This window comes from Heteronotia binoei, chromosome 16 (genome assembly GCF_032191835.1).
Source record: "Heteronotia binoei isolate CCM8104 ecotype False Entrance Well chromosome 16, APGP_CSIRO_Hbin_v1, whole genome shotgun sequence".
NCBI classification, from domain to species: domain Eukaryota; kingdom Metazoa; phylum Chordata; class Lepidosauria; order Squamata; family Gekkonidae; genus Heteronotia; species Heteronotia binoei.
Genome location: NC_083238.1, coordinates 23,772,912 through 23,784,957, shown reverse-complemented (window position 1 = coordinate 23,784,957; position 12,046 = coordinate 23,772,912). Strand labels below are relative to the sequence as shown.

Here is a 12,046-nt window from a genome sequence, read left to right as displayed (position 1 = left end):
TGTTTGATAATAAATTCAAAATCTGTCAAAGGCTGCTGAACTATGGTTGCAAGTTGAAGTTGTGAACACATATTACTAATTTGAAGGTATTGCCACCATGGAAGTGATATATTAAATTTCTTTTCAAGATCAGATTTAGTTAGCATTGAGTTAGTAGCTATAAGATCTTGAAGAATGATTATTCCTGCTTTTTTCCATGAATCAAATTCGTTTGTACAAAAGGCTGGAGGGAACCAGGAATGGTTTATATATGTCTGAAATCTGGAGAATGGTGGAAGTAGATGTGCTTTGTTTCGGTCCCATATTGACAGCACAGAAGCTAAAAACAAGTTGGAATAGATTGATTTAGGATGTTCTGAGATTTTTCTGCCAAAGTACTTCTTTAAGGTCAAGCTTTCTTGTACATACACTGGTTCTGCTGGGCACTCTGTACATACACTAGTTGTGTTGAGCTTGTAACAAACACACACACACCCGCCTTGGATTTGTTGAGCTGGCACTGCCACAGTGGCACTGGTCACTCTGCTGGTCACTCTGTATGTGCGCTGGCTGTGCTATGCTTGTACCACCCCCCCTCATTTGGATCTGTTGTACTGGCATTACCATAGGGGAACTGGTTCTGCTGGGCTTGGAAAAATCCTCCCCTTTAGTTTCTACTGAATAGACTCTCTGGTTTGACATCAGTCCTTTTTGTTTGCTTCCCCCCCCCATTGCAAACAATGGAAGATGGGGGCACCTTCTTTGGGGGGGTCCACAGAATTGGACCCCCTCGCTCAATCTTTTTGAAACTTTGGGGGGGGTCTTTGAGGAGAGGCACCAGAAGCTACACTGAAATTTTGGTGCCTCCACTTCGAAGAACAGCCCCTCAGACCCCCAAATACTCTCAAATACATTATCCATTGACTATAATGGTGCAAAAAAAATCAGGATTAAATTTAAAAAAAACCCACTCCGAATATCATACCAGTATAGGCATTTGGGTTGGCAGGGGATCCCAAATGTCTGGGGGTTCAATATATCAGAATTTCTGCGCCCCTGCCCCCTCAGCCCAGACTAGCCTGAGCTCCTCAGACCCTGGAAACAAAGCAGAATTGGTCATGTTTAATACTTGGATGGAAGACCACCAAACAAGCTTGGAGATGCTGATGCGAGGGAATGCAATGGCAAACCATCACTGCTCACCTCTTGCCTTGAACTCCTCAGGAGGGGTTGCCACAAATCAGTTGTGACTGAATGGCATTTAATTATTATTATGTTATTACATAAACAACAATAGGCACACAATGACATTCAAAGTCTAAAGAAGTCTACAGAAATTTCTTATTTTCTGATATCAGCAGAAGGAAAACTGTGTTATACATGCAGGGCTTTGTATCAACACTCAGCAGAAAACACACTTACCTTCAAAAGGGCAAGAGAAGAGATATAAACCTGTTCGGCTGTGTCAACGGCAGGGGCATCAGTAGGCGGCCCCTATATAAAAAGGAACCACGAAATAAGCATGCTTTATAAAGCGCCACATAGACACAATCCATTCTATCACACTCCATTGTATCACAATTTTAAAACAGACACAAAGGACAGGATATAGAGGCACACACCAGTACTCTGCATTGCACAGTGGATTTTCTGCTGTTTCTTTCAGCACTAGTTCCCCCCATGCCTACCCAAAAAAGAAGAGCGCACCCAAAGTGCACGGCAACACTCTCTCCTACCTGAGGGACCGTCTCTCCCCATATGAACCCCAGAGGGCACTGAGGTCAGCCGGGAAAAATAGGATGACTATCCCTGGGCCGAAAGAGATCAAGCTTCAGAACACCCGTGCACGGGCCTTTTCAATCGCGGCCCCTGCCCTATGGAATCAGCTTCCTGAGGAGGTGCGGGCCCTGCAGAACCTTGATCAGTTCCGCAGGGCCTGCAAGACCACCCTCTTCAAATTAGCATACACGGACTAATGAATAATGCTGTTAATCAAGGATCCGCCAACACGGTCCTGTCTAAGGACCTATGTCTTCATGGAAATCATGTAAATTATGTAATTTTAACTACATTGACTGGTTTTTAAAGGATGTTAAATTTAAAGTTTATTATGGTTAAATTTAAAGTTTTTATATTTATTATTGTATGTTTATGAAATGTTGTTAGCCACCCTGAGCCTGCCTAGGTGGGGAGGGCGGGATACAAATAAAATTTTACTTACTTACTATGTATACAGAAGGGATGTTCACATCCATGGGGATTCAAACTCAGCCAAAGCTGATAGTGAACACTCACCTACATAAACTAGATTCTTCCTTTAAAGGTCTTAAGTTCACTTGATTGCTTAAGCTAAGCTATCTAGTTAGAATCAGTAAAAATAATGCAAGTGCTGTACTGAGCAAAAACCTGTTGCCAGCGATAAAGGCTCAGATTCAACCAAAGTTCTATTAGTGAATCAAGTCTTGCAGGAAGGCTAAACCTTCCTCGGCATTAACCTCTCTAAAAATGTCCAATTCACCAATTAACTACATGTTTCTTACAGCGGTGTGAATATAAATGCTGCTGGGCTAGCATGATTAACTGGCACCAACACAAACACAATTTCCCTTTTGCTTCGTCAGTTTGCAGCTCAAGGAGGCTCAAAGAGAAAGGCTACGGGAGCACTTTGCAGATCCACTGGTGCAAGTGAGAGAAAAATGGACCTCCAATCCCTAGGCAGAAAAGCTGTGAACAAAATACTCTGCTCTTTGCTTCATGAGTAGCTAATAAAAAATTAGCACAATTGTCCCAGGTGTGAATGATGACTGAGGCCAGTTCTGTGTACTGCTCAAGTGCAGAACGCTGACTACGGCACTGGAAGATGAAAAATTATGCCCTTCCTCGAAAGCAAGGCACTGGCTGCAAATCCACTTGTAACCCTGCAATAATGCTGGAGCGAAACATCCAAAGTCACATTGATCAAAGGAAATGAAAACCAAAACAGTCAAATCCTGCTTTTCTCATTAAAAAAAATCAAGGCACCTTAAAATAGCTACTCGGCAATAAATTACGAACAGTCAAGGATGCTCAAAAGCTTCACAAATTAACTGGAATTCAAAGCCACCTAAAACTGCCTGCAAAACTATCTCACCAACTGAAGAGCAACAGCTGTATTAAACCAAGCTGCCACATACACCCAGACAACACAAAAACTGGACCTAACAACATCAACTACACTACCTCAGGCTTATTCATTTGGTCATCTAACACTGCATAACCCATTAAATGCCAACAACGCCCTTCAGTTGTCTGCACAGACAAACAGGTCAACTCCTATACCAAAAGATAAATGGGCACAAATCTGACATCAAGAATCACAAAACTGAGAAACCTGTAAAACATTTCAACCTCACAGGGCGCTCAATGGGATACCTCAAAGTTACTGTTTTGTTGCAGAACTTCAGAAAGAAGACTGGAATGGGAGACTGCTGAATTACAAGTTATTACAACACTCAATGGAAATCCCAGGGTTTAACAGAGATAGCAGCTTCTTATCTCACTACACATGCTAATAGATCCAGAGGAGTTAGCCGTGTTAGTCTGTTGCTGCAAAATAGTCAAGAGTCCAGTAGCTCCTTTAAGACTAACAAATTTATTGTAGCATAAGCTTTTCAGAAACACAGCTCTCTTCCTCAGATGCATCTGGCAAAGAGAGCTGTGTTCCTTGAAAGCTTATATCACAATAAAATGTGTTAGCCTTGACGATGCTACTGGACTCTTGACTATTTTAAACATGCTGTCACTTAGTTCTCACGTGTACCCAGAAATCAAACGTTGTGGAAGAGCCAGTTTGGTGTAGTGGTTAAGTGTGAGGACTCTTATATGGGAGAACCAGGTTTGATTCCCCACTCCTCCACTTGCACCTCCTGGCATGGCCTTGGGTCAGCCATAGCTCTGGCAGAGGCTGTCCTTGAAAGGGCAGCTGCTGTGAGGGCCCTCTCCAGCCCCACCCACCTCACAGGGCGTCTGTTGTGGGGGAGGAAGGGAAAGGAGATTGTGAGCCGCTCTGAGACTCTTCGGAGTGGAGGGCGGGATATAAATCCAATATCTTCTTCTTCTTCTTCTTTAAAGGTGCCACTGGACTCAAACTTAGCTCTCACATCTGCTAACTCCTTTATTATCTGTATGCCAATTTGCTGCTATTTACATGTCTTACCAAATGTGTTATTCCAATCTCAGCTGTATTTATTGCTCAGTTACTTATGCATCTTGACTCTAATTAGCTCTTCCTGGCAACTAACCTCTCCCCCATCTATATGTAATATTTGAGGAAATCTGTATCAAGAGGATCTGAAGCAGTGTACATGTACACATGCTAAGTCTCTCAGTTATTGCTTATACCAAGAACTGAATTTTCCTGGTCTTGAAGGTGCCAATGGATTCAACTTTGTTCTCATATCTGTTTCTTAACTCTTGTATTTCCATGCTAATTTATTGACATTCACAGATCTTACCAGCTATCTTAATCAAATCTCGTCCCAGTTACTTATGCATCTTGATTCTACCCAGCCCTTCCTGGCAACTAACCCCACCCCCATGTGTAATGGTTGAGAAAGTTCTGTTTCACTGTACCTGAATAAGTGTGCATGCACACAAAAACTTATACCTTGAATAAAACTTTGTTAGACTCAAACTTTGTTCAATTGTATTAACAGTCTTTGGTTAAGTTCATACGTAACCATTTAGAGAGTCAGTCTGGTGTAGTGGTTAAATGTACTGACTCTTATCTGGGAGAACTGGATTTGATTCCCCTCTCCTCCACCTGCACCTGCTGGAATGGCCTTGGGTTAGTGATAGCTATTACAGGAAGTTGTCCTTGAAAGGGCAGCTGCTGTGAGAGCCCTCTCAGCCCCACCCACCTCACAGGGAGTCTGTTGTGGGGGGGAAATATATAGGCGATTGTAAACTGCTCTGAGACTCTGATTCAGAGAGAAGGGTGGGGTATAAATCTGCAGTCGTCTTCTTCTTCGACAAAGGAGTTTGGCAGCTAAAGTTCTCCCTAAGAAGTAAATGTTAAAGAACTGGACTATAATGTCCCTAGCCCCCACAGACAACATCATTCCAGGAACTGGACTTTAGTGCAGTTCCTTCCAGAAGATGTTAATGGGGGCAAACAAGTCTTTTTGGGGAAAGGAAGAGTTTCAATAGGCACCACGAGTTAGATTCAGTCCTTCCACAAACAGTGGAGATTTTGCCATCTTTCCACTACAGTGCTGGTGGCGCTCTGAAAAGCTATGTCTGAGTGGTCAGATACACTTGGGAATTGTGTGGGATATTGCATGTAAGTTCTCCACCCAGAAGGGAGAAATAACCTCCCCAACTCTTGCATGAGGAGCTGCTTCCTGCAGGTTCCCCACACCACTCAGATGACTGTAAAAGGCTCAAGGACGTGCCAATGTTGATCCTACACCCTATACCTACAGCAGCTTACCTAGAGGCTTGAACTGCGCATTGCTATAACCAAATAACCATTCAGGTGTATAACTAGCATTAAAAAAAGATTTTTTGGGGGGGGGGAACTGGGTTTACAAAAGAAAAAACGGTTTACAACAGATGGACCAAGTGAACTTCTGCAAGTCCAATTTAGATCATTCTGTGAGCACACCCTGGAGATCTGGGTTGCCTACACTATGGCTCCCTACTGCTGTCCGCAGTTCACGAATGTCAAAGTGCCCATTAAATAATCTCAATCCTCTTTAGGATGTTAATTCCCTCCTGCTCGTCAATTCCAATATCCCCTTGTATTTGTTTTCTTTTCTTAGAATGTTCTTTCTTTTCCTAGAATGCAATTTTGGGCTGTATCAACAGAAATATAGTGCCCAGTTCACGTGATGTGATGGTACCAGCGTTACTCTGGCTGGTAAGACCTCACCTGGAGTATTGTGTTCCGTTCTGGGCACCACATTTTAAGAAGGATATAGACAAGTTGGAACAGGTCCAGAGGAAGGTGATGAAGATGGTGAGGGGTCTGGAGACCAAGTCCTATGAGGAAAGGTTGAAGGAGCTGGGGATGTTTAGCCTGGAGAGGAGGCATCTGAGAGGTGATATGATCACCATCTTCAAGTACTGTCATATAGAGGATGGTATGGAATTGTTTCCCGGAAGGTAGGACCAGAACCAATGGGTTGAAATTAAATCAAAAGAGTTTCCGGCTCAACATTAGGAAGAACTTCCTGACTGTTAGAGCGATTCCTCAGTGGAACAGGCTTCCTCGGGAGGTGGTGGGCTCTCCTTCCTTGGAGGTTTTTAAACAGAGGCTAAATGGCAATCTGACAGCAATGAAGATCCTGTGAATTTGGGGTAGGTATTTGTGGGTTTCCTGCATTGTGCAGGGGGTTGGACTAGATGACCCTGGAGGTCCCTTCCAACTCTATGATTCTATGATTCTCTCAAATCCCATTTTGTTTAAGATGTGCTCCCTCTCTCTCCTTTCTGCTAAATCTATATTCTTCTCCAATACTCCCATCCATGAGATTGTAACAGTGAGTTATATTAGTCATCCTATTTTATCCATTATTCTTTCATATGCTACAACAATTATTTGCACAGTCTCCTAAGGACTGCTACCAAATATGCTCATTAAATGCTTAGGATTCCTACCAAATATTCTGATTAAATGTAAACCTACTGAAGTAAAGGGTATGCAGCCCTTGGTAATCCAGAGGACACTTGTTAAAAATTCTGTTAAAATGCAGGCTCAATCTAGTCTGTGTGCTGTTTAAATATTATTTTTGCCTAAAGACAAATAACACATTATGTCCTCTAGGCCCTTACACCACACTTCTGTGCCCGCACTGGTATTCACAACATCTCTTAATTTATCCACAAATTGTTAATGTGCAAGCATATGCTACTCCCTCTTCGAGATTATTAAAAAACGCTAAATTAGACAACCCCTAAGGTACTTTATACAGCAGAGCTCAATGCATTCAACCAGTTCTAATCAGACTCAATATGTCCTACTCCCAATTAGTCTAAATCAATGAACTACTATATCTCAACTACTCCCAAGTATGACAAATCCTGTCAATATGATATCTTCAGTCACGTGGAAAATATCACCATCTTCATGTAAGAACCATATCTTTTACACACTTAAATGCAACTGCAGTCCCATGTCTATGTAAGGAGCCCTAGGAACTTCCATGCTGACTACTTGACAGTAAACGGCTTAAGGATGCTAACCAAGTTTGTTTTTCGATATTGATATTTTTGAATTCTGGAAAATCGTTTAAAAACCAGCTGAATTCAAATGTCTCTGTTGCACACATCTAGGATCTATTCAAATGTAAAAAATCACTGTCCTTATGAGAATGAACACTTGAAGCCCTCTCATTCTCTCCCATCTTCTTCTCACACGTGGATCAGATACTGAAGATTTCCTAGTTCCCAATGAACAGGTTCAACGTTGTACTCAAAACTAGATTAAATGACAAATGCGTCCTCTTGCCTGCAAACCAGGATTCCGAAGCAGGATCAAAATGTGGCACAGAACCTTGATTTGTAGGCAACAGTTTATCCCTTCCCTATTCAGGTGTTGTGGCAAACAATGGTTTGTTGTGGGCCTGGAAGTCTTCGCAATCTACACCGTGTGAAAAGGGAACAGGAGGTAGGAAGGGAATATGCCATCTGGAGGACTTCCAGTGCTTGTTCCCATAACAAACAACAATCATATAATAATAATAATTATTATTATTATTATTTATATCCCGCCCTCCCCACCTAGGCAGGCTCAGGGCGGCTTACAAGACATGGTACATATACCATGATATAACAATAAAATACAGTTAATACAATAAAATACAGTTAAAATACAAATTCGTGACTTTAAGTTAAATAATTTAAAACCAATATAAATTAATGGTGCTACAGTTTCAGTACATATATAAAGATGGCTTGATATCACTGCCAAGATTCCGCCTTAGAAGGCAAGTTGGAAGAGGGCGGTTTTACAAGCCCTACGGAACTGGTTAAGATCCCGCAGGGCCCGTATCTCCTCTGGCAGCTGGTTCCACCATTGGGGAGCCGTTATCGAAAAGGCCTGCTCCCTTGTTGTTTTTAGCTTGGCCTCCCTTGGCCCAAGGATTTTCAGAAGATTTTGTGAACTAGATCTCAGTGCTCTCTGGGGAACATATGGAGAGAGACGGTCCCTAAGGTAGGCAGGTTCTCGGCCATATAGGGCTTTAAAGGTAATAACCAGCACCTTGTAACGAATATGTAAATGTAGCCTAAGTTCATACCATCAAAATTCCATACAGAAAAATGAATGACTGCAGAAATACAGCAAATCCCTTTCAACCTTAATATTCAGTCCAATACTACGTTTACTAAACTGGAAATACCTTAATCCCAGCCTTAGTGTGCATAGGATTGCCGCCTCAGAAAGAAGACGCATGAAGCTGCCGTATACTGAATCAGATCCTTGGTCTATCAAAGGAAGTATTGTCTACTCAGATTAGCAGTGGCCCTGCAGTATCTCAGACCCGCCACCTTGATCCTTTTAACTGGAGATGTCAGGGATTGAATTTGTGGCTGTGTGCATGGCAGGCAGTTGCTCCACCACACAGTCATGGCCCATCCCTACAAGAAGCTTCTCTGCCAAATTAAACCCCAGAATGGTGGTTTCAGAGAACATATTTACAAGCTGCAAGCATACTGAGATTTAAACCATGACCAATTCCATTGCATACTTCCATGCATGTCTGCAAGCCCATTGATATATATATATAAGTGTTTATATGTAAACCTTAAATTGGTGGACAACCTTGTGCTTGCCCCCTCTTTTTTTGACACCCAGCAATGTTAATGAAGGTGCACAGAGCCTAAATTACGTTAGGCTACATATCAAACCTCATCTACCAGTCATTTACTTTTTTTTTAACCAGCCGGCTACAAAAGGTGACAGAAAGTAAATTTCCCCTGATAAGCCAGATGCATCAAATTCCTTCTTTCCAGATAATTCCCTGGAGAAGGAACGTGCTAACACCACCCCCATCACCAAAGAACAAAACCTAATCAGCCTCTTAAATGTTGGCTCCTTATAACCAAAATTAGCAATAACAAGATAAGCAAAACTTCCTCCCTCTCTCTCTCTTTTTTTTTAATGAAGCTGTTTTGCATCCAGTCCATCCAAAGATTAAAAACAATCAATCCTGGCTATACTTTTTTTTTAAGAGAGAAGAAACAGATGCTTCTTCCTGACAAAACTGATTGCAAGTGTTAGACAGTGAACTGACCTGCCTGCAGGGCAACCGTATCAGCCGTAAGCTGTATCAATCATTTCTTTTAAGCCACTGGTTATTAGTAAGTGCAGGATTTAAGGAGGACTCGCGCTATTGAAAGCATTTTCTTATTTTTGTCAGCTTTTCGTGACAAAAAAAAAAAACATTTCCAAAATTCTCAGGGAGGTGGGAGGGCGGTGGGGAAGATCAAATAAGCAGCTCGTGAATCAAATGAGGTTAAAATGAGACGCTACTTTTCCTCGGGAGCAGTGAGATATGATCCAGTTATAAAAGCTGTGACTTTTACTTGGGCAGCCCTTGTTGACTAAGTGTTAAAAAAAAGGCATTTGCCATTATAACAGCATAAAAACTAATGCCTCAAAGTGTTACCTTCTCAGGCCTTTTAGCAAATTTGTTAACACTTTTAGGTATATTACTTCACCTTTCTCTTAGTGTGAACTGGTATCAATTATTTAGCCAGTTTTATTATGTTATTAGAATACCTGCTGATTAATCAGGAATCAAAGTGTCATTTTAGAGCAGTGCCCTTCACTTTCGCTGTGCGCTTCTTTAAATGTAAATAATGCATTCAATGCGAGTACAAAAAAATGAAACCGTTTACCTACGGAGAATTGCCGGAGAGTTTAATTTGTATATATGCCATCTTCACAAAACTACAAAGGGTTTTAAAAAGTGTTTTTATAGTATTAAAGAGGGGGGGGGGAACAGGGCAGTAAAAAACGGGGATTGATGCAGAAGTGCCCATAAACAGGATTTTCTGCAACTCTACTGAATTCACACATAAGAGGGTTACATGCGATACTAACTCCAACCTTTCTGTTCACAATTAAAACCGCTTTAAAAGATAAACACCACAAAACACACAGAAGCAAATGTACAAGTATCCAACAATGTCATGTTTATTCTTACCCAGCAAAGTAAAAAAAAGGAACCTTTTAATACTTAATTTTGTGAGCATTAAACAACTAGTGTGAAAAACAAGATGCATGTAAACTATTTCTCCTGCCTCTGCTTCAATGACTAGCTGAGACAACCTGTTATAGGAGGTGTTAATTGGCAATAGGAGTGCAAGTCAGAAGCATGTTCCCCATCGTCCTAACCCAGCAAGGCTAGGTCATTAAAGTGGAAATGAATTCTTTCATGCTGACTTAACTCTTGGAGTGCAGATTTTCAGCTGTTACACCTAGAGACAATTGAGAGAATTTTAAAACGTGTGTTACTTTAGATGGAAAGGGGGGGGGGGTTGGCCTCCACACCCCCACCCCTTCACCATCATGGACAGGGTTTGTATGTTATATTTTATTATTCAGTATATATTAGAAGGGTTTTTTTATGCCTATGGGATCACATCCGCTTCCCTATATGTAGATTTACAATTAAGACAATATACATGTACTTAAAAAGCTGTGCCAGTCACAAGGGAGGAGAACAAAACAATCGGCCCTTCTAAATGATGGTGGAATCCAATTTTAAAATTCGCGTTTGGCTTTGAAGCTATTTACTGCTAAACCTTGAACATGCCTATATCCATATTTTTTTTTTTTACACAAGGCAGGTGGTTTTGTTGATTAGATAGGGGCTCTACTTTATTTTATAAAATAGGATGTAGTGCACTTGAGGCCATCACTGAAATACGAAGGTGCAATATACCCTTTCCAGTAGATGCTTTATAACTGTTAAAATCTCTCATTCAGAAACTGTTCCTTGTAAGGACGTATTTTCTTTAGCAAATGTTCAATATCCATTTGTTGCAAACTTCTACTGGTGCTTTCTCCCATCCAGGGACATCTACACCAGGGTCTCACAACTTTATGAACCTCTGGGCACCTTTGGACTTTTGACAGTGGATGGTGGATGAATGGCTGACACAACAGGCAGAGCCAGCCACAAAATCTCAGAGAGTGAGGTCATGCTTAAGTCTAAGAGTAACTTCAACATTTAAGGCAAAAGTTCTTTTAATAAGATGCCGTTTAACATACTGCCTTCAAATATTTGAATAGCTGAATATCCCTGGGCCAAGGGAGGCCAGATTGAAGTCCACCCGGGATCGGGCCTTCTCCATAGCGGCTCCCCTACTGTGGAACCAACTCCCGGAGGAGGTATGGGCCCTGCGATGTTTAGACCAATTCCGCAGGGCCTGCAAGACCCACCTCTTTAAAATAGCCTTCACTTAATACCGAGCCAAGAAAGTCCTGCTGGATATGTTTTATGTTTTAGTCACTGGATTTTATGGAAGATCTTAACCATAGCACCATAATTTTAACCTTAATGTAATTTTTTAATGATTTTAAGGATGATTTTATAACTGAAATTGTAATTGTTGTATATGGTTTTATTGTACACTGTATTTAAGTGTTGTGAGCCGCCCTGAGCCTGCTTGCGGGGAGGGCGGGATACAAAAAAAAAAAAAACTTGGTGGGCACCAGGAAAGGTACCACATTGAGGCTCTGATCAACACTACAGTTAGCATACTATTCTGGTGCACAGAAGGCAGTAAGTCATGCCTCACTATAGCTCAGGAGTCAAAAGGGAAGATGCACCGTGGATTTAAAACATCACATATTCATTCAGCTCCATTAAAACAAAAGGTCTGCAGAGTAATCTGACAGCCTAGGCTCAGTGAGAAGCGTAACAATAAGTCCTGTTAATGGCTATCTCCAGAAGCTGCTGGCATTCAATTATAAGAGAATTTCCTGTCTGAAACAACATTTTTAAGAGGAAGTACTACCATGGACTGAAAACAGCTGATCAGTTAGCGATAGTGAATGTCTTCCATGATGAGAAAA

At 41.5% G+C, this 12,046-nt stretch overlaps 1 protein-coding gene across 1 annotated transcript in view; it reads right to left on the bottom strand.

The window, feature by feature from the left end:
- PSMD14 (proteasome 26S subunit, non-ATPase 14) overlaps window positions 1-12,046 on the bottom strand; it is an 87,388-nt gene that overhangs the window by 56,119 nt on the left and 19,223 nt on the right. Inside the window, exon 4 of the mRNA XM_060257359.1 lies at window positions 1,402-1,473. Coding sequence (XP_060113342.1) covers window positions 1,402-1,473 — 72 coding nt within the window. The remainder of the gene's footprint in view (window positions 1-1,401; window positions 1,474-12,046) is intronic.